General features: G+C 45.9%; 1 protein-coding gene across 3 annotated transcripts; it reads left to right on the plus strand.

The window, feature by feature from the left end:
• The first annotated feature begins 1,257 nt into the window (after positions 1 to 1,257).
• LOC115162960 (CLK4-associating serine/arginine rich protein) lies at positions 1,258 to 22,120 on the plus strand. 3 transcript variants are annotated; one of them, XM_029714510.1, is made up of 21 exons: positions 1,259 to 1,377; positions 8,995 to 9,134; positions 9,367 to 9,464; positions 9,643 to 9,744; positions 9,941 to 10,020; positions 10,125 to 10,209; positions 10,315 to 10,454; positions 10,712 to 10,808; positions 11,029 to 11,107; positions 11,221 to 11,294; positions 11,587 to 11,628; positions 12,245 to 12,442; positions 14,547 to 14,873; positions 15,010 to 15,198; positions 17,746 to 17,785; positions 19,543 to 19,603; positions 19,712 to 19,770; positions 19,937 to 19,983; positions 20,092 to 20,177; positions 20,562 to 20,586; positions 21,428 to 22,120. In XM_029714510.1, the coding sequence occupies exons 2-21, from the start codon at positions 9,036 to 9,038 to the stop codon at positions 21,468 to 21,470; spliced, it is 1,971 nt and encodes a 656-aa protein (XP_029570370.1). In that variant the 5' UTR covers positions 1,259 to 1,377; positions 8,995 to 9,035; the 3' UTR covers positions 21,471 to 22,120. The 3 variants fall into 3 exon arrangements, 2 of the variants coding, with proteins under 2 accessions (XP_029570370.1, XP_029570371.1); XM_029714511.1 differs by having other exon boundaries at positions 14,550 to 14,873; XR_003869667.1 differs by lacking the exons at positions 20,562 to 20,586; positions 21,428 to 22,120 and having other exon boundaries at positions 1,258 to 1,377; positions 17,746 to 17,789; positions 20,092 to 20,109.
• The last annotated feature ends 5 nt before the right edge of the window (positions 22,121 to 22,125 follow it).

The following is a 22,125-nucleotide window of genomic DNA, read 5'->3' on the forward strand; positions in this document are numbered from 1 at the left end:
TGTCAGGTTGGGTGGAGAAAAGGTTGGGGAATGTTGGGTCGGTGTAAGGCACTCAAAGTGGAATCGTGTTGATTTTTTGCATTTCTGCCGTCCAGAGGGAGTGTGCGTTCTAAACCATGCGACTGGGGAAAGAAGTGAAAGGAGTGATAACTGGAGTGCCATTAAGTATTGAGGAAGATCAACTGAAGTTGAAGATTCCCGGTGTCTGTGACACCCTCTGTTTGGTGCGATGCAGACTCATAGAGAGCTTGGTGAAACAAAGAAGACACTGTCTGTGCTACTGAGTTTTGAGGCAGAGTCTTTACCAGATAAAGTCAAGTTAGGATGAGACAGTTATCCCGTGAGCGCTTTTGTCCTGAATCCATTACAGTGTTTTAGGTGTCAAGCTTATGGTCAGGTGGCAGCAGTGTGTAGGAGGGATATTCCTAGATGTGAGAAGTCTGCAGGAGGACATGAGACAAAGGAATGTGTAGTATCGGTGGGAAAAGTTGTGAGTGTAAACTGTAGAGGTACCCATGGTGCTGGAGATCAGAGGTGTCTGGTGAGAGAAAGGCAGGTTGAGGTTGCCAGGATCAGAGTAGTGCAGAAGGTGTCATATGCTGAGGCAGTGAAGAGAGTAGTAGAGGAAGATGGGTCCAGGGTGAGGGATCCTAAGAGGATCCATGTGAGTATCCCGAAGCCAGTAGAGAGTGATAGCAATAACAATAACATGTGCTTCAGTAAGGTTGATTTTTTGGCATTCAATGCCATGGTTGTCAATTGTACCCCATGAATGGAACGTAAATCCCAGAGGATAGATGTTAGATTACCTGTTAGATACTGCTGCAAAGTCGGATCTAGAAGCATAAGCATTTCGCCACACTCGCAATAACATCTGCTAACCATGTTTATGTGACCAATAAAATTTGATTTGATTTTGATGGCAGCTGCGGAGAAGTACTTGGGTGTGTGAGATTTTACTGCAGGAAAATTGCAAGATGTTTTGAACAATAGTGTCCCGTCCTCCCATGCTGCTGGCCTGGAGTAGGATCAGACATGGCCAAAGTAGTGGAATAGTGGTGCGGTTTTAATGGGTGCAGGGTTAGCTGGTAGGGCAATTTTTTCTCTCAAAGTGTAATGAATTTATACTACAGAGAAGTAGGCTGATGCACAGCCAACACAGTAGATGGCGGCATGCACCTATAACATTTGTTTGCGGACCGCCATAATACCAAAGACGAAGAAAAATAAACGACACACAATTTTGACAACATCCCGCAAACGCAGAGTGAACTTCCGGTCGGAAGGAGGTGTGACGGGATGATATCGGCTGCCATCGCTCAGCCGAACAATTTGGAGAAACAATTTCAAGTGTGTGTTGGAGGTCTACAAAAACAGGTATCCTAATATGTGCCAAATAAATCAACTAAATTAATGATTGCACGTACTGTATTTACACCCAATCTTTCGAGTGCATCATTTCCAACCACACAGAGGCCATCATTGTTAGTTAGCTTAATGACTAATTAGCTAAGAAAGAGCTAAGCGGCTAGCTAGCGCACGTTAGTGGGACAGCAGTCATTGCGGTTAGTAGCTAGCAAATTCAGGAAGCTAAAACGTATTTTCTGCAGACATGGTGTTTTAAGTCTGCAAAACAAATGTCGCCGTACTTCTCGCTCTACTAGGATAGCTAGGTTAACGTTAGCTAGCTAGCGTGCTACACTTGTCCATTTAGTGATAAACGGTGGTCACCATGTTTTGGTTGCGCTACAGTGCGTTGCAGGGGCAGGTCTCAAATCAAAATAAATGTGTATTTGCCAAATGCTTCGTAAACAATAGGTGTAGACTAACAGTGAAATGCTTACTTACGGGAAAAGTAATAACACAAGGAAATACACAATGAGTAACGATAACTTTGCTAAACGGGGTACAAGTACCGAGTCGATTTGCAAGGTTACGAGGTTGATATGTAAATATAGGTGGGGGTATAGTGACTAGTTAACAGAATAGGTGATTAGCAGTAACAGCAGCCTATGTGATGAGTCAATGCCGATAGTCCGGGTAGCTTTTTGGTTAACTATTTAGAAGTCTTTTGGTATGGGGGTAGAAGCTTTTCAGTGTCCTAATGGTTCCAGACTTCGTGCATCGTTACTGCTTGCTGTGCAGTAGTAGAGAGAAACGTCTGTCTTACTTGGGTGGCGGAAGTCAATGACCATTTTTAGGGCCTTCCTTTGACACCGCGTGGTATAGAGGTCCTGAGTGGTAGGGAGCTCGGCCCCAGTGATGTACTGGGCTTTATATACTACCCTCTGTAGCGCCTTGCAGGGATGCAGGCAGTCCAGATGCTCTCAATGGTGCAGCTGTAGAACTTTTTGAGGATCCCATGCCAAATTCTTTCAGCCTCCTGAGGGGGAAGAGGCATTGTCGTGCCTTTTTTACTACTGTTGGTGTTTGTGGACCATGGGTCACATACCATGTCATTTCAGCAAACCATGACACTCACCATCTCAAATTTTTTCGGAAATGTTTTCTGTAGTTAGAAACAGATAAGATTAGCATTGCTGAAATATGATTTGGTTGTAATCTAATTTGATCTCTGAGAAATTAAGCTAATTGATTGCACCCAAATTCACCCTTTTTAATTAATAGTATTCACAGAATATTCAACAAATGTAGTACCCAACATCCGATTTAAGATCAAACTCCTTCCTACCATTGAGTAAGACATGAGGAATCCAATAAAATGGTCAAGCCACCCACGGACCCACACCCCACAACAATCCCACCCCAACAACGAGTATGCAGGATCAGTTCTTTATGTTTGACAAGTAGTATGGAGTTGCAGCTTGGAGTATTGCTTCTTAATCCTTTGTAATATAGCCTATTTCCTGTGAATCTGGTGACGTTTTCCCCCTTAGAGAAATTAGCCATTAAAGTCACTTCTATTATTTAGCATAAATTAGTATGACAGTACCATGTTTTGCCCACCTGATGCTGCTGTTCCTTCTACTGCCTCCACACCCTTTTATTCATTTTGCTGGACTCTTGTGTTTATTAAATGAATCACAACATTTTCTTAGCAACTTTGTGTAGAAAACCAATAGCTTTTGCTCGTGATGAAAATACATGATCTGATCAATTGTGTGGTAAAGCCAGTCCCCTGTGAAAGCAATTCCGTTTGTCATTTTCTTAGCAACCTAGTGCTTCAACCCAACTCTCCTTGAATAGACCAACAAATAGCAGCTCTCTGAGAGGGCTATCCGTATGGTGCAATTCTCCTATGAAGACTTTTCCTGCAAGCCCAGAACTTTAATGGAGAAATGGGCTAGTGACTAAAATGTTGTGACAACCTTAATAAAATAATACAATTCTAAACCATTGAATTGCGGTCATATCTTTTTCAATACAATTATTACTAATATGTGATAATTCCATTGAAACTAAATGGACGAAAGACTATCTTAGTGCTATGATGCTTTTGGGAAACCCAGCCCAGCAAAATTGATAAAAGTAGCAGGAACAGTGGAATCTAGTGGGCAAAATGTGGTACCTTCACACACTTCTATGGTAAATAATGCCAGTGACTTCAATGGGTAATTTCTCCAAGACAGAGGGAAAAAACATCAACAGATTCACAGGGAATATATTACATAGTATGAAGAAGCAATACTTCAAGCAGCAGCTCCATACTACTTATTCAAGATGGCGCCGATAAAGAAGGCAGCTTCGCTTCTAGTCCTTAGGAATCTGTGCAGTATTGTTTTTTTTAATGTATTATTTCTTACATTGTTAGCCCAGAAAACCTTAAGTGTTATTACATACAACCGGGAAGAACTATTGGATATCAGCAAGACGTCAACTTACCAGCACAACCAGGAATACGACTTTCCCAAAGCGGATCCTTTGTCTGCACCTCCCAGGGCATTTGAACCGATTCCCGGACTGACTCAAAAAAACAACATCGCCGGAGGAGAGGGTGCCGGAGCGGTCTTCTAGTGAGGCTTCAGATGCGCGCACACCACCCACCGCTTCCGAGTATATTATTTGCTAATGTCTAGTCCCTAGTTAACCTGACCTACAATTCCTCACAATCAAATGCCGACCATATTATCTCCCAAGAGAACTCTCCTCGGTTATCGCCACAGCCGTGTATATCCCGGATACCAAGACGGCCATCGAGGAATTTCACTGGACTCGTTGCAAACTGGAAACCATATATCCTCAGGCTGCATTTATTGTAGCTGGGGATTTTAACAAAGCTAATTTGAGAACAAGTCTACCTAAATAATATCAGCATAGCGATTGCTGTTCATGAGCAAGTAACACGCTCAACCATTGCTACTCTAACTTCTGACATGCATACAAGGCCCTCCCCCACCCTCCTTTCGGCAAATCTGACCATGACTCCATTTTGTTGCTCCCCTCCTATAGGCAGAACCTCAAACAGGAAGCGCCTGTACTTTGGTCAAACCAGCGTTGGATAGACCTATCTGATGCCACGCTTCATGATTGCTTCGATCACGTGGACTGGGATATGTTCCGGGTAGCCTCAGATAATAACATTGATGTATACGCTGTCTCGGTGAGTGAGTTTATAAGGAAGTGTATAGGAGATGTTGTACCCACTGTGACTATTAAAACCTTCCCTAACCAGAAACTGTGGATTGATGGCAACATTCGCTCAAAACTGAACGCACGTACCACCACATTTTAATCATGGCAAGGCGACTGGAAATATGGCAGAATACAAACAGTAGTTTTCCCTCCGCAAGGCAATCAAACAAGCAAAGTGTCAGTATAGAGACAAAGTGGAGTCGCAATTCAGCGGCTCAAACATGAGACCTATGTGACAAGGTCTACAGACAATCACGGATTACAAAAAGAAATCCAGCCCCATTGCGGACATCGACGTCTTGCTTCCAGACAAATTTAAACTACTTCTTTGAGGACAATACAGTGCCACCAACTAGGCCCGCTACCAGACTCTGTGTTCTCCTTCTCCATGGCTGACGTGAGTAAAACATTTAAACGTGTTAACCCTCACAAGGCTGCTGGTCCAGATGTCATCCCTAGCCGCGTCCTCAAAGCATGCACAGACCAGCTGGCTGGTGTGTTTACGGACATATTCAATCAATCCCTATCCCAGTCTGCTGTCCCCACATGCTTCAAGATGGCCTCGATTGTTCCTGTTCCCAAGAAAGCTAAGGTAACTGAACTAAATGACTATCGCCCCGTAGCACTCACTTCTGTCATCATGAAGTGCTTTGAGAGGCTAGTTAAGGATCATATCACCTCCACCCTACCTGCCACCCTAGACCCACTTCCATTTGCTTACTGCCCCAATAGGTCCACAGACGATGCAATCGCCATCACACTACACACTGCCCTATCCCATCTGCACAAGAGGAATACCTATGTAAGAATGCTGTTCATTGACTACAGCTCAGCATTCAACACCATAGTACCCTCCAAACTCATCATTAAGCTTGAGACCCTGGGTCTCGACCCCGCTCTGTGCAATTGGGTCCTGGACTTCCTGGCGGGCCTCCCCCAGGTGGTGAAGGTAGGAAACAACATCTCCACTCCGCTGATCCTCAACACTGGGGCCGCACTAGGGTGCTTTCTCAGCCCCCTCCTTTGCTCCCTGTTCACTCATGACTGCGTGGCCATGCATGGCTCCAACTCAATCATCAAGTTTGCAGACGACACAACAGTGGTAAGCTTGATTACCAACAACGATGAGACAGCCTACAGGGAGGAGGTGAGGGCCCTTGGATTGTGGTGTCAGGAAAACAACCTCGCTCAATGTCAGCAAAACAAAAGAGATGATCGTGGACTTCAGGAAACAGCAAAGGGAGCACCTTCCCTATCCACATCGACAAGACAGCAGTGGAGAAGGTGGAAAGTTTTAAGTTCCTCGGCATACACATGACAGACAAACTGAAATGGTAGGCGCAACAGCGCCCCCCTTCAACCTCAGGAGGCTGAAGGACTGAAATCCTGCAGCGCCCGCAAGGTCTCCCTGCTCAAGAATGCATATATATGCCCGTCTGAAGTTTGCCAATGAACATCTGAATGACTCAGAGGACATCTGGTGAAAGCGCTGTGGTCAGATGAGACCAAAATGGAACTCTTTGACATCAACTCAACTCGCCGTGTTTGGAGGAGGAGGAATGCTGCCTATGACCCCAAGAACACCATCTCCATCGTCAAACATGGAGGTGGAAACATTTTATGCTTTGGGGGTGTTTTTCTGCTAAGGGGACAGGACAACTTCACGCATCAAAGGGACGATGGACGGGGCCATGTACCGTCAAATCTTGGGTGAGAACCTCCTTCCCTCAGCCAGGGCATTGAAAATGGGTCGTGGATGGGTATTCCAGCATGACAATGACCCAAAACACACGGCCAAGGCAACAAAGGAGTGGCTCAAGAAGAAGCACATTAAGGTCCTGGAGTGGCCTAGCAAGTCTCCAGACCATAATCCCATAGAAAATCTGTGGAGGGAGCTGAAGGTTTGAGTTGCCAAACGTCAGCCTCGAAACCTTAATGACTTGGAGAAGATCTGCAAAGAGGAGTGGGACAAAATCCCTCCTGAGATGTGTGCAAACCTGGTGGCCAACTACAAGAAACGTCTGACCTCTGTGATTGCCAACAAGGGTTTTGCCACCAAGTACTAAGTCATGTTTGGCAGAGGGGTCAAATACTTATTTCCCTCATTAAAATGCAAATCAATTTATAACATTTTTGACATGCGTTTTTCTGGATTTTGTTGTTGTTATTGTCTCTCACTGTTCAAATAAACCTACTATTAAAATTATAGACTGATCATTTCTTTGTAAGTGGGCAAACGTACAAAATCAGCAGGGGATCAAATACTTTTTTCCCCCCACTGTGTGTGTGTGTGTGTGTGTGTATGTATGTATATATATGTGTATATGTATATATGTATATGTATGTATGTACTTATATATATATATATATATATATATATATACTTATATATATACTTATATTCTCATCCTATTCCTTTACTAGATTGTGTGTATTAGGTTTTGTTGTGGAATTGTTAGATATTACCTGTTAGATACTGCTGCACTGTTGGATCTAGAAGCATTTCGCTACACTCGCAATAACATCTGCTAACCATGTGTATGTGACCAATACAATTTGACTTGTCAGACGTGGAGAACTGATACTGTATACTAGTTGTTGGGGTGGGATTGGTGTGGGTGGTCTGTGGCTGGCTGTTGATCATTTTTTATTCGATTCCTCATGTCTTACACATTGTTAGGAAGAATTATAGTCCAATTCAGATGTTGTGTACTATATTTATTGAAGATTATATGAATCCTATAAATTAAAAGTGCCAATTTGAGTGCTATCAATTAGCTTAATTTCTCAGATCAAATTATATTTCAACAAAATAATGTTTCAGGAACGCTAATCTTATTTGTTTCTAACTACAGAAACGATTTCAGAGAAATCGGAGATGGTGGGTGTAAATCCTCTTTCTTGACCTTGTTTAAAGTGGAATGTTAATTCCTTAGTGATGTGGACACTGAGGAGCTCTCGACCCACTCCACTACAGCCCCATCGATGTGGATGGAGACTTTCTCGGCCCTCCATTTCCTGTAGTACACGATCAGCCCCTTTGTCTTTCTGACGTTGAGGGAGAGGTTGTTGTCCTGGCACCACACTGCCAGGTCACTGACCTCCCTATAGGCTTCTTATCGTCATCAGTGATCAAACTTAATTATGGTATTGGAGTTGTGCACGGCCACGCAGTCATGGGTGAACAGGGAGTATAGGAGGGGACCAAGCATGCCCCCCTGAGGGGCCCCCGTGTTCTGTGCCAGCGGGACGGATGTGTTGTTTCCTACCCTGCCAGGTCACTGAATTGAATGTTAATTTCTCTACCATAAACCGCCTCCAAAATTGTTTTTGAGAATTTGGCTGTACTTCCAACCAGCCTCACACCCGCAGACCACGTGTAACCACACCAGCCCAGGAGTTCCACATTCGGCTTCTTCACCTGCAGGATTGCCTGAGACCAGCCACCCTGACAGCTGATTAAACTGTAGGTGTCTGCACAAACTGTCAGAGATCGTCTCAGGGAAGCTCATCTGGGTTCTCGTAGTCCTCACAAGGGTCTTGACCTGACTGCAGTTTGGTGTCGTATCTGACTTCAGTGGGCAAATGCTCACCTTCAGTGGTCACTGGCACGCTCTTCATGGATGAATCCCGGTTTCAACTTTACCGGGCAGATGGTAGACAGCGTGTATGGAGTTGTGTGGGCGAGCGGTTTGATGTCAACGTTGTGAACATTGGTCCCATGGTGGCGGTGGGGTTATTGTATGGGCAGGCATAAGCTACGGACAACGAACACAATTGTATTTTCAATGGAAATTTGAATCCACAGAGATACCGTGACGAGATCCTGAGGCCCATTGTTGCGCCATTCATCTACCTCATGTTTCAGCATAATAATGCACGGCCTCATGTCGCAAGGATCTCTACACAATTCCTGGAAGCTGAATGTCCCAGTTCTTCCATGGCCTGCATACTCACCAGACATATCACCCATTGAGCATGCTTGGATGCTCTGTATCGACGTGTACGACAGCGTGTTCCAGTTCCTACCGAAACCCAGCAACTTCGCACAGCCAATGAAGAGGAGTGGGAAACATTCCACGGGCCACAATCAACATCCTGATCAACTCTATGCGACAGCCATGTGTCACGCTGCATGAGGCAAATGATGGTCACACCAGATACTGACTTGTTTTCTGATCCACGCCCCTACCTTTCTTTTTAAGGTATCTGTGACCAACCGGTGCATATCTGTATTCCCAGTCATGTGAAATCCATAGACTAGGGCCTAATGAATTTATTTCAATTGACTGGTTTCCTTATATGAACTGTAACTCAGTAAGGTCTTTATTCTTGGATGTTGCGTTTTTTATATTTTAGCTCGGTGTAAAATGGTATTGGTTCTGTCCTGTCTCCTCACAGCCACCGTGCCCCGTCGCGCCCCCACACCAAGCGGAGCCGTCATGTGGCAGGAGGCCCGCAAACATGAGCGCAAGCTGCGCGGCATGATGGTGGACTACAAACGCCGCGGCGAGCGCCGGCGAGAGTACTACGAGAAGATCGTAAGTCGCCCAGCGCACTGTTTTGCTTTGCTTTTCTTGTGCATAGCCCGTTACGCTTAATCATCAAGATCTGTTTAACTTCCTATCATCTGGTGTTTTAGTGCTGGGCAGGAACTAAATCCTTTCGCGCCCTGTAGCTCTCCAGGACCAGGGCTGGTGATTACTGAATGAGGATTCCCCATGCTCTGGTGTCCTCCTGTTCTCCCTTTCACCCATCTCCTCTCCTCTACAGAAAAAGGACCCGGCTCAGTTCCTTCAGGTTCATGGCCGGGCCTATAAGATCCATCTGGACTCAGCCGTGGCACTCGCCGCAGAAAGCCCCATCAACATGTGAGGAAACACACAACACGCATACAACAACAACACACACAAGACATGCATGTGCACACGTGCCACCATGTCTTGCTTTTACATACGCAAACGCATTATATAACACAAAAACACTCTCTGCACACCATCGCACCACCTGAGAATACTAATCAGGATGTTATGTTCTCTGTTGCTGCAGGATGCCCTGGCAGGGAGACGCCAACAACATGATTGACAGGTTTGACGTGAGGGCACACCTGGACTTCATACCCACCTACACCCCTCCACTCCTCAACACAGCGTAAGTGTGACTGAGGTCTCTCCTTCAGACTTCCTTCCTTATTACGCCACTAGTATGGCGTATTCACTCATATGTATTATTACACACACGGGTTGCTTTGTTGTGGTTTGATGAAATGTGATATGAAAGGTCAAATGTGTTTCGTGGCACCACTGTTTTTCGTGAAACATATTGAGGTGCTCCGTTTGGGTTGCAGCACCCCAGAACAGGAGTCGGAGGAGAGGAAGTGCAACTATGAGCGTTACAGAGGCCTAGTGCAGAACGACTTTGCCAGCAGTGAGTATCCACCGGTGTTGGTAATGCTATGTCTCTTGTGCCTCCCTCCCAGTGGGTATATTGTGTTTTTCTGTGTTCTCTAACCTCCTGCTGTCCCTCTTCAGTCTCTGAGGAGCAGTGTTTGTACCAGATCCAAATGGACGAGCTCTATGGTGGCCTGCAGAGGCCAAATGAGGATGAGAAGAAGAAGTTAGTCCTATCCCATCTTTTCACATTTTCTATGGTTTCTATAAGTATCCACTAATTTACGGATTGTTTGTATTGATTATTAATAAGCCCCTCCCTTTTGTTTAGGCTTGCTAAAGAGAAGGCCACCATTGGCTACACGTACGAGGACAGCACTGTTACGGAGCCTGGGGAGGAAGAAGAGAAAGGGGAGGAGGATGACTCTGAGAACAGCGAATCGGAGGAGGACGAGGGCATCCCAGACATCGGTGAGTCCCAATACCTTCTCACTCAAACAAGTATGAGTTGTCGGGTTGGATGGACATGGGGCTTGTTCGACTTTGCAGCCTACTGCCGACGGACTGATGACCTTGCATCAAAAATAAAATGAATGATTATTTGTAGATCAGTCACAATTTACCCATAATGCAGCATGTTGACTGCAATGTTGAACAAGCCCAGTAAATGGTAATGTATGTGATTATGTATTATTTTCTCATACCACTGTCGTGTGCGTGTGTTTTAGATGTGGAGGTGGACGTTGACGAGCTCAACACGGAGCAGGAGTTGGATCTGAACAAGATGGCCACCCCATATGGAATGGCAGAGGGAGATTTTGTCAGGTCAGTCTGCCTGCTTCCATTATATGTTTTGCAAAAAATTGTATGTGTTGACATTACATTATCGCTGGAGTCAATGGAAATGCAAGTTGTCATAAAAAAAACCATTTTATGTTTCTATTAAATGACCAGTTGCTTTCATAGCGTGTTTTTAACTAAGGTAAAACAGTCAAATGTTTGCTGTTAAACTCCACTGTATGTTAACTGGCTGACTGTTTGACAGGATGCTGAGGAAAGACAAGGATGAGGTGGAGGCCATTAAACACGCCAAGGCTCTGGAGGCAGAGAAGGCCATGTACTCGGTACGAAAGAATCAGTGTGTGTCTGGTGTGTTGCTGTCATGTCAATGATTGTTGGTAGGCCTATGCTTTCCCCTGATGATGTCACTGACTGTGTGTGTATGTGTGACCCTCAGGGCCGTCGCTCTCGCAGACAGAGGAGGGAGTTCAGAGAGAAGAGATTGAAGGGCAGACAGATCAGCCCACCCAGGTAAACAGCAGTTGATACCAGGGTTGGTGTCCAGCGTCGTCCGGGTTAGGGGCCGGGGTAGGCCATCATTGTAAACAAGAATTTGTTCTTAACTGACTTGCCTAGTTAAATAAAAAATACAAAAATTGGTTTGCTTTGTGAATTCACTAGAATGAAATGGAATTGACCCCCAACCCTGATTTTTATACCATACGAGGTAACTTGCCTCATCCACTAACAATGTGTAGCACACACATGGTGCGAGACACACTGTCACACCTCTTTAAACCCTATCTCTGTTTATGATCTCCAGCTATGCCAGGAGAGACAGCCCAACCTACGATCCCTACAAACGGTGAGTGGGAGGCCAACCGTTTAACTTTGCGTCAAAGTTTTTCACTTATTAAAAGTCCCATCTAATACTATGTTTTGACAAGGAAAGTAATGGAACAGTCATCCTTTTAATCAGTGCTAACAACTTATGATAAACTGCTTGCTCGTGAGGGTGAGGTAAACTTTTAATCGGTAGAGATGGCACTGATTATTCTCCCCTCCGGCAGCGCGGCAGGTGGCTTTAGCGGTTAGAGCTAGTTCGAATCCCTGAGCCGACTAGGTAGAAATCTGCCCTTGCGCAAGGCACATGATGCGAAATGCATCATACTATGAAACTTTCTGTATTTTAAGTTCTATATGTTGAAAACTTGATTGCTGTCACACCAGTGGACTAATTAAACAGATACCAGAACATCGTTTTTGAGTGGAATTTTCCTTTACCCCTAATTGCTCCAGGGTCGCTGTCAATAATGGCTGATCCCTGGCCTTGACCCCAATCTCTGAAGGTGTCTCGGGGAGTGGGATATGCAAAAAATACATTTCCATTTCACAGCACACACTTTACATTTTACGTGCTTGTACATGTGTGAAACAGGACAAATATAACCACCCCTATTTGATTTGACCTCCTTCCTCAGGCCCCAGTCGGAGTCCAGTTCGGAGTCGCGGTCCCGCTCCCGTTCCCCAGGCCCAGAGAAGATCACATTCATCACCAGCTTCGGAGGCAGTGACGAGGAGGCTGCCGCGGCGGCAACCCAAGCTCCACCCCCTGTCAACTCTGGCCACACTCCCGCCAACTTGCTGCAACACCCCGCAGGTCATAGCAGGGGCTCCCGGTCGGTAGCTTTCCCCTTCCGCTTTCCATTGGTTGTTTACTCCTGTCAGTCATGTTGCTGTTCAGTGACTACAGCTGTAGAGATTTGGGCTATAGAGATTTGGTAGGTGAAGTGGAGCTCGGATTTAGGTTAGTTTGTTTGACTTGAATAGCTTACAATTCAAGTAGTGTGACATTTTAGAGATGCGTGTTAGTTTGTGCGTCCCTAACAGCAAATTCTGCATGTTATGGTAAATCAATGAGATCACATACAGTATCAGTCAAAGATTTGGACACACCTACTCATTAAAATTGTATTTATTTGTTTTTACTATTTTCTACGTTGTAGAATAATAGTGAAGACATACACTTTGAAATAACACATATGGAATCATGTAGTAACCAAAAAAGTGTCAAAACGAATCAAAATATATTTTATATTCTTGAAAGTAGCCACCCTTTGCCTTGATGACAGTTTTGCACACAGAAGATAGCCCTATTTGGTAAAAGACCAAGTCCATATTATGGCAAGAACAGCTCAAATAAGTAAAGGGAAACGACAGTCCATCATTACTTTAAAACATGAAGGTAAGTCATTGCGGAACATTTCAAGAATGTCGCAAAAACCATCAAGCGCTATGATGAAACTGGCTCTCATGAGGACCGCCACAGGAAAACAATACCCAGAGTTACCTCTGCTGCAGAGGATAAGTTCATTATAGTTACCAGCCTCATAAATTGCAGCCCAAATAAATGCTTGGAGCATTTTTTTGCAGCCCAAACAAATAAATTGCAGCCCAAATAAATGTTCAAGTAACAGACATGTCAACATCAACTGGTCAGAGGAGACTGTGTGAATCAGGCCTTCATGGTTGAATTGCTACAAAGAAACCACTACTAAAGGACACCAATATGAAGAAGAGACTTGCTTGGGCCAAGGAACACAAGCAATGGACGTTAGACCAGTGGAAATCTGTCCTTTTGGTCTGATGAGTCCAAATTGGAGATTTTGGGTTCCAACCGCTGTGTCTTTGTGAGATGCGGTGTGGGTGAACGGATGATCTCTGCATGTGTATTTCCCACCATAAAGCATGAAGGAGGAGGTGTGATGGTGTGGGGGGGTGCTTTGCTGGTGACACTGTCAGTGATTTATTTAGAATTCAAGGCACACTTAACCAGCATGTCTACCACAGCATTCTGCAGTGATACACCATCCCATCTGGTTTGTGCTTAGTGGGACTATCATTTGTTTTTCAACAGGACAATGACCCAAAACACACCTCCAGGCTGTGTAAGGCCTATTTGACCAAGGAGAGTGATGGAGTGCTGCTTCAGATGACCTGGTCTCCACAATCACCTGACCTAAACCCAGTCTTCCCTGTGGCTCAGTTGGTGGTGTTTGCAATGGTGTTTGCAACGCCAGCATTGTGTGTGCCACGCCAGGGTTGTGGGTTCGATTCCCACGGGGGGCCAGTACAAAAATAAATACAATTAAATGTATGAAATGTATGCATTCACTACTGTAAGTTGCTCTGGATAAGAGCGTCTGCTAAATGACTAAAATGTAAATATGTGGGAACTCCTTCAAGACTTTTGGAAAAGCATTCCTCATGTAGCTGGTTGAGAGAATGTCAAGAGTGTGCAAAGCTGTCATCAAGGCAAAGGGTGGCTACTTTGAAGAGTCTCAAATATAAAATATAACAACGCATTTTTTTGGTTACCACATGATTCCATGTGTTCATAGTTTTGATGTCTTCACTATTATTCTACAATGTAGAAAAGAGTAAAAATAAAGAAAAAGCCTTGAATGAGGTGTGTCCAACCTTTAACTGGTACTGTAGATCTTAACTGCCTTATACACCTTAATACCACTCTCTTAAAGGCACCATGAGGTAAGGGAAAATGTATATGGCATGTACACCATGTGTCTGTGTTCAGTATGGTTCACAAAGTAGCAGAAAGTCCTGAGCTCTACCTGTGTGTGGTTACATGATGACTGTAGCATTACTAGCAGCCTAACGAGAAATGAAGTACATCAAAACAGAATTATAAACTGAGTCAAAGCAGACAGTAGGGCTAGAGCAGCCCGTGGGTCGTTGCTAATACATCTGTGTCTCTCTGTTCAGCAGACGCCGCTCTTCCTCCAGCCCTTCCTCCTCTTCCTCCCACTCTTCCACTCATCGCTCCTCCTCTCGTTCCTCCTCTCACTCACGCCGCGACAGACGCCACGGAGGAGGGAGGGATGGACGACATTCCCGGTCGAGGCGGCGCTCCGACTCACGGTCCCGGGGCAGAGGAGCCAACGGAGGAGGGGGGTCACGGAGGAGATACGACCGGACACAGTCGCGCTCCAATGACCGGACACAGTCTCGCTCCAATGACCGGAACAGGGAGCGAGAACGGGACAGAGACAGGGACGTGGGACGTCGCTTCGCAGCACGCAGACGCACACGGTAAGGCAGCCCAGACAACCATAAAACTTTTCTAAACTCAGTAAATCATGAACTCAATGTCACTTTTTTGTACACTAAAATAAACTGGTGGGCTTTTTGATGTTGTGCTGATCACGTCCTTCTATTCTCCTTCCAGGTCCAGCTCTAACTCCCGGCAGGGGGACCGTGCCAGGCCGGGGGGGGGTAGGCGAACTTCAGGAGGGCATCGGAGGGGGGTCAGCAGCAGCCCTAGCCCCTCCCAGTCCCCCCAGCCCAGCTGCACCCCCTCCCCCTCACACAGAGGAGGCCCGCCCTCTGCCACTGCTCTCTGTGACAAGCTGAGAAAGTGAGTCTACTGACACCTGTACACTCACAGACACGCACACATAAACACACTAGAGGTCTTTCACGGGTTCAGAAAGTTGGACCCGTTCCGAAATTGACCTGGGGCTTTCCCACCCGGACCCGATATACAGAAATACAATTTCAAATAGAAAGACCCGTTCCGAACGGACCCGAGTACAACTAGACCCGTTCCATATAGACCTGGTCGGATCCGAGTGAAGGAAGCAGCAGAAAAGTACATATTTAAGCTACTTTATTAGCCGGAGCTGATAATGCAAGAGAGGGAGAGAGGGGTGCCGCTCTAGAAGGGGTCAATGAACAGCGTTCTCATATAGGTGTTCCTTTTGTCCAGTTGGGAAAGGGCAGTGTGGAGTGCGATTGAGATTGCGTCATCTGTGGATCTGTTGGGGCAGTATGTGAATTGGACTGGGTCTAGGGTATCTGGGAGGATGTTGTTGTGAGCCATGACCAGCCTTTCAATGCACTTCATGGCTACCGTCTTGAGTGCTACGGGTGCGATAATCATTTTGGCAGGTTACCTTCGCTTCCTTGGGCACAGGGACAATGATGGTCTGCTTGAAACATGTATGTATTACAGACTCAGTCAGGGAGAGGTTGAAAATGTCAGTGAAGACACTTGCCAGTTGGTCCGCGCTTGCTTTGAGTACACGTCCTGGTAATCTGTCTGGGCCCACGGATTTGTGAATGTTTACCTGTTTAAAGATCTTGCTCACATCGGCTACCGAGAGCGTTATCACAGTCATCCAGAAAAGCTGGTGCTCTCGTGCATGCTTCAGTGTTGCTTGCTTTGTAGGGAGAGTAAAAGGCATTTAGCTTGTCTGGTAGGCTCGTGTCACTGGGCAGCTCACGTCTGGGTTTCCCTTTGTAGTCTGTAATAGTTTTCAAGCCCTGCCACATCCAATGAGCGTCAGAGCCGGTGTATTAGGATTCAATCTTAATCCTGTATTGAAGCTTTGCTTGTTTGATGTTTCGTCTGAGGGCATTGTGGGATTTCTTATAGGCGTCCGGATTAGTGCCCCGCTCCTTGAAAGCGGCAGCTCTAGCCGTTAGCTCGATGCGGATGTTGCCTGTAATCCATGGCTTCTGGTTGGGATATGTACGTACGGTCACTGTGGGGACGATGTCGTCGATGCACTTATTGATGAAGTCGATGACTGAGGTGGTATACTCCTCAATGCCATTTGATGAAGCCCGGAACATATTCCAGTCTGTGCTAGCAAAACAGTCCTGTAGCATCTGCGTCCTCTGACCACTTCCGTATTGAGCGAGTCACTGGTACTTCCTGCTTTAGTTTTTGCTTGTAAGCAGGAATCAGGAGGATAGAATTATGGTCAGATTTGCCAAATGGAGGGTAGGGGAGAGCTTTGTATGTGTCTCTGTGTGTGGAGTAAAGGTGGTCAAGAGTTTTTTGTTTTCTCCTCTGGTTGCACATGTGACGTGCTGGTAAAAATTTGGTAAAACTGATTTAAGTTTGCCTGCATTAAAGTCCCCGGCCACTAGGAGCGCCGCTCTGGGTGAGCATTTTCTTGTTTGCTTATGGCCTTATAGAGTTGGTTGAGTTCGGTCTTAGTGCCAGCATCGGTCTGTGGTGGTAAATAGATGGCTACTAATAATATAGATGAGAACTATCTTGGTAAATAGTGTGGTCTACAGTTTATCATAAGGTACTCTGCCATAGCTAGATTATTCATCATTCAATATGATTACAAATCAAATGTTATTTGTCACATGCTTTGTAAACAACAGGTGTAGACTAACAGTGAAATGCTTACTTTACGTCGTACCTGTTTTGACTGCATCGCACAGGGATAAGCTAGTTAAGCTAGCTAACTTCCAAGGCTAATTGAGTCCGCTTTCTCATCCTACACAGTTACAAATAGCAGCACCTCCATTCAGATTATTAAGTAGCAGCCTACCTGTTGGCTCTTGGTCGTTGTAGCCGATCCGTCTCCTTTAACTTTTAATTCCATCGTTTTAATTCCGTCTTCCACTGATTAGATATCTCCTCACTTTTGCCCCACACAGAGGCTATATGACTGTAGGCTATTGCCGCTTTGATGTCTTATGATTGGCCAACGACAAGCTGTACGTGCCACTCTCGTGAAAAGCAAGAGCAGCAGCATAAATTCTACAATTTCTCTCTCTCTCTACTGCAGCAGTCGCGTTCAGATCTGTACGGGTCCTTCCAGACAAGTCAGTTAAAATTACACGTACCTGATACCAGTGACAATCAGACCCGTGATATTTAGTATTCTGGATCCGGACCCGCTCAGGTACCGGATTGGGTCTCTGGTAATCGGGTACAGGTAGATCCGTGAAGACCTCTAAAACACACACACACAGCCTCCACCCTCATGTGCAGTTTAAAACAAACGGCAGCAATAGGTAGCTAATATTTTCCCTAGTCTGTCTTACAGTAGGAGCTCTCTGATGAGAAATGGTGACATTTTCATCCCTACTTTTCTCCCTCTCTCTCTCTCTTTTTCCCCATTTCTCTCTCTCTCCCTCTTTCTTTCTCTCCCTCCAGGCCTGATACTCCGGGTGGTAAAGAGACAGGAGCTGCCAAAGTCAGTAAGAATTTGATCTAGCTGGGTTTGTTGCTAAAGTCTACGCCTCCCTCACCCCTGACAGGCTGAGCTGGTTGTCCATCAGGCTGGGGACCCCCCCCCCCCTCGAATGCCACTGTGCACACAGAGAATGGAAATCATATGAAATGTCTTTTGACTGCCTCTCTCTGTGGAGCTTCCATTGTAACTGGTGACCTTGCCTCCACCTGAATGCAGTATAGAGTTAAACCCTTCTCTACTCAGTTTAGAGTGTGGTTGCAGGGTTATCCTGCCTCGAAAGGGCAGAACCTACCTCGCGGAGTGGTGTATGACAGAAACTTTTTCTGACACTTCCTTCCCCTCCTTATCCCTGAATGGACTGGTGTTCCCAGCACCCTTTCTGTCACTTATGTATCTGTCTGTTTTGTGGATGTTGCTGTATTCTGCGGCACTTACTGCGCTATGCAGAGTGGTGCGGTCAGACCAGAGAAAGAGAGGGAGAGTGTGTGTGTGTGCAGAGGTGTGTACACCTAAATCTCAATGCTGAGACGTTTCACTCTACAGGTAGACAACCCATTGTAAAGCTAGTGCCCTAAGACTGAGGGGAAAGCACTGATATGTCATTGTCAGAGGCTCTTAAATGGCTTCTTTTCCTTGTGTCCTTTCCTTGTCTCCTCTCTTCATCACCACTGATCTGAAAGGACTGGGTAAGTGAAAGCAAAGTAGTAGTTAAGGAAGCCATATAAGAGTAAAGGGGGGAGAGAGTAGTCTAGAGTCTGGGTGCGTTCCAATTGTCTTAAGTGGCTTCCTCTCCTCGCCTCCATTCTTTCATCTGCACTGACGGTAAAGAACTAGATATGTGAAGGCAAAGTACTGGTAGGCATACTCTATTTATTTAAATCATGTTTCAGATCAGCTAAAGTGAAGGCGACTCAAGAGAGGAGGCCATTTTAGGCTGTTAAGCACACCCCTGCTATGTAGTGAGGTCGGAGCTCAGGTGCGTGCAGCTGGCGTGGACAGCAGAGCAGTGAGGGGGCCTGGGCTTGTCTGAGCAGGCAGGAGAAATACACCACCACACCTCTCCTTCCAGGACTAACAGCACACTGTTACCTGCTGCTTTCCCCTTAGAGACACGCCTCTAGACTTTGATATTAACCGCTCCAGTACAGGGGATTCACAGGGAAAGGAATACATCCGAGTTGCTTAAATAGAAAGCGAGTGTTAAGAGGGAGGGTAAATGAACTCTGTAGGCATTTTGGCCTGTAATGTGTGCTTGTCTATCCACCAGCTGAATTCCTACCTGGCCAGGGAGTGTCAGCAGGGAATGTACAGGGGAGGGGAGGGGAGGGCTGCTGGCGCTACTTGTGACCAACATTTGCCAGACTGTTCTGTCCTTTTTCCAACTCTCTTACCCTTAGCTTTCCTCGCAACATTCGCATGTTATGTACATGGAAATACATAAGACATGTGTACTTAGAGTCCAGTTCCATGTAATGTGATCTTGTCCTGCTACTGGGTACAACAGCTGCGGGAACGGAGTTCGGGCCTCCTCGCTTCACGTAGCCGGCTCTACCAGTCCAGCAGAAAACAGGACAGGAGATGACAAACAGCTCATGTTATTTACAACTGTATACCCCCACCTGACAAACTGTGGCCTTACCAGCTGCTATATGGGGCAATGGTAGTCCTATAGGCGCCCCTGTCCCCTTAATTCCACACACACACCCTGCGCTCCTGCCCTGCGAGTGTGTGTGCTGATGCGTGCCTGTCTCTTACAGCCCAAGATGACCCCGCAGGAGAAGCTGAAGATACGCATGCAGAAGGCCCTCAACAGGCAGTGTGAGTAGACAAGACTGGACTCTGTTTGGTCAGTCTCGCAGTTACAACTCACTTATGCTGTGTTTGTATATACATATTCATCCTTCCTCTGTTCTGTTTCTCCCTCAGCCAAGGCGGATAAGAAAGCAGCCCAGGCGAAAGTCACTCAGCAGGAAAATAAGCGAGCGGTGCGTGTGGAATCGTGTTTGTGAACTGCTAGCCAGCCCCCCCCCCCCCCCCCCCCCCATTATAGCATAATGTGTGAAGTTTCCTCTCGAAACAGTGTCCCCCTAAGACAGTCCTTTGATATATGTTGTCGTCTGCCATTGGCCCTCATGGCTGTTTACTTTACAGGAGCGCGAGGGAGAGCTCAGAGCCATGGCACGCAAGATCCGCATGAAGTAAGACTGTGTGTGTGTGTGTGTGTGTGTGTGTGTGTGTGTGTGTGTGTGTGTGTGGTGCTGCCTTGTGGTGCCGTATGACTCTGGTTAAACAGTGGTGTGTTCCAGGGAGCGTGAGCGTCGGGAGAAAGAGAGGGACGAGTGGGAGAGACAGTACGGACGACAAAGCCACTCGCCCTCCCCATCTAAATATGGTGAGTTCAGTGAGTCACCCCTTACTGTTATATCATTGTTAAATCCATGACGGGAAGTGTTCAATTGCACACTTCGGAGAAAAGGGTGTACAATTGGGATGCAGCCCGTACGCCTGTGATAGTGGCTCAGTACTAGTTGTCAAATCAAATTTGATTTGTCACATGCGCCGAATACAACAGGCGTAGACCTTACTGTGAAATGCTTACTTATGAGCCATTTCCCGACAACGCAGCGTTAAAAGGTAAGAAAATACGCAAAAAAAACGTTTTCACTATGGCACAGTGGCTCAGTACTAGTCGTGACAGTGTTGTTGTTGAACTTTCTGGCAGGCTGTTGTGTTGGGGGTCATTCTTTCATCAGCGTGTCTGTCCTCTGTCCCTCAGGTCGCGACCACAGCTCATCCAGAAGGTATGTGAAAATCCACAAGTCTCTACTCTTGAGGAAGGATGTTGCCTCTCTTGCACTTTATCTCATTAGCACATCTGCGTTCTGTCACAACTCTTTCTCGTACTGCAATGGGGAAGTGTAAGATCACTGTGTTAAATCACTCTAAACTGAATATGAACTTCAATGTTGAGCATATGAATATATTTTCCCTTTCTGTAACGCCCTTGATCTCCAGTGATCCATCTGTGACTCACGGGACAGACATACTCTCTTTGTTTCTCTCTCTCTCTCTCTCTCTCTCTCTCTCCCTTTCAACACACTCCTATTCAAATGTGTTCTCTCTCCCTCACACGCACCCACATTAAAACTCTTTTGTCCCAATCAAAAACATGCATACTCTCACAGAGGGCTGTCAGTGCTAATGTTAGGCCCCCTCGTCCCTAGTCCTCCCTGGGGAGTGTGTGGCCTGCCAGGCCGGCTGTGGTATTGGGGAGTGGGGACACATTGAATCCTGAGTCTCAGTACATCAGAAACAGATGAGGCTTAACACTGTCGGTCTCAATACTCTACAGCAGTGCTGCACTTAGACCATGTGTGCTCGACAGAAAGATGGTAGTTTCAGTCAAATATGATACAAGCTAGCAAGTAAGTACCAGCAAATACTGGAGGGCAACTGTTTACACCAGGAAGAATCCAAATATTGTAAAGAAAGTTATGTCTTGTGTAATAACTGGTAGTCATGTCCAGTTTGACATACAGCAGTATATATGGTAGGTCATGTTGGGGGTAGTGAATATACTGCGGGGTCCAAGCGTAGCACTGTGTCACCTGAGACTCACTCACTCTTTTCTCGCGTTTCCAGGAGGTCCCGTTCCCGGTCGAGGAGTCCATATTACCGATACTAAACATACCGTTGGGACTCACCAACCCCCACACCCCTCCTCACCCTCTCCTCTGCCTACTCTTCCAGTGAAGAGATGAGGGAAATGGGGGACCATGTCCTGAATGGAAGAGTGGTAGAGATGGATTTGGGAGATGGAAGAACTGAATTGGAGGCCGGAGATTGCTATGAGTGACGGATTTGTATGTTGTTATTGCTGACATCTTGTCACATCTGGACACATTTTACTATCTCAGTAATTCTGCATACATATTCTCTCCTTTATTATGGCCTTAAGTTGCTTTTTCTCTTCCATCTCTAAGCGCTCTTTCCCCTGTCCCCTCCCATCTCTCTCTCTCTCTGAGAAGGGTGTGTTGGCATCACTGTCTTATCACAGGAATAGGATGTAAAAGAATCGGATTGAAATTTGACCTTCATCTGTGTACATAATTTTCTTTGATTACAAATGAGTGAACATTAATGAAATCCTGAGGGGGTGTATAACCCCATGTGTGAGTATGAAAAATAATTTGTATGCCATGCCAAACTGCTCACCCTGTGAATTGAGACTTGATTGTACTCTTCTGAGGTAACAGATGAAGTCTTTTTGTTTTAGTCCAAATATGATAAGATATCAAACTGAGAAGTAAATAAACTGCACAAAACTATCTGATGTAGGT

This window comes from Salmo trutta, chromosome 26 (assembly GCF_901001165.1).
Source record: "Salmo trutta chromosome 26, fSalTru1.1, whole genome shotgun sequence".
Lineage (NCBI taxonomy): Eukaryota > Metazoa > Chordata > Actinopteri > Salmoniformes > Salmonidae > Salmo > Salmo trutta.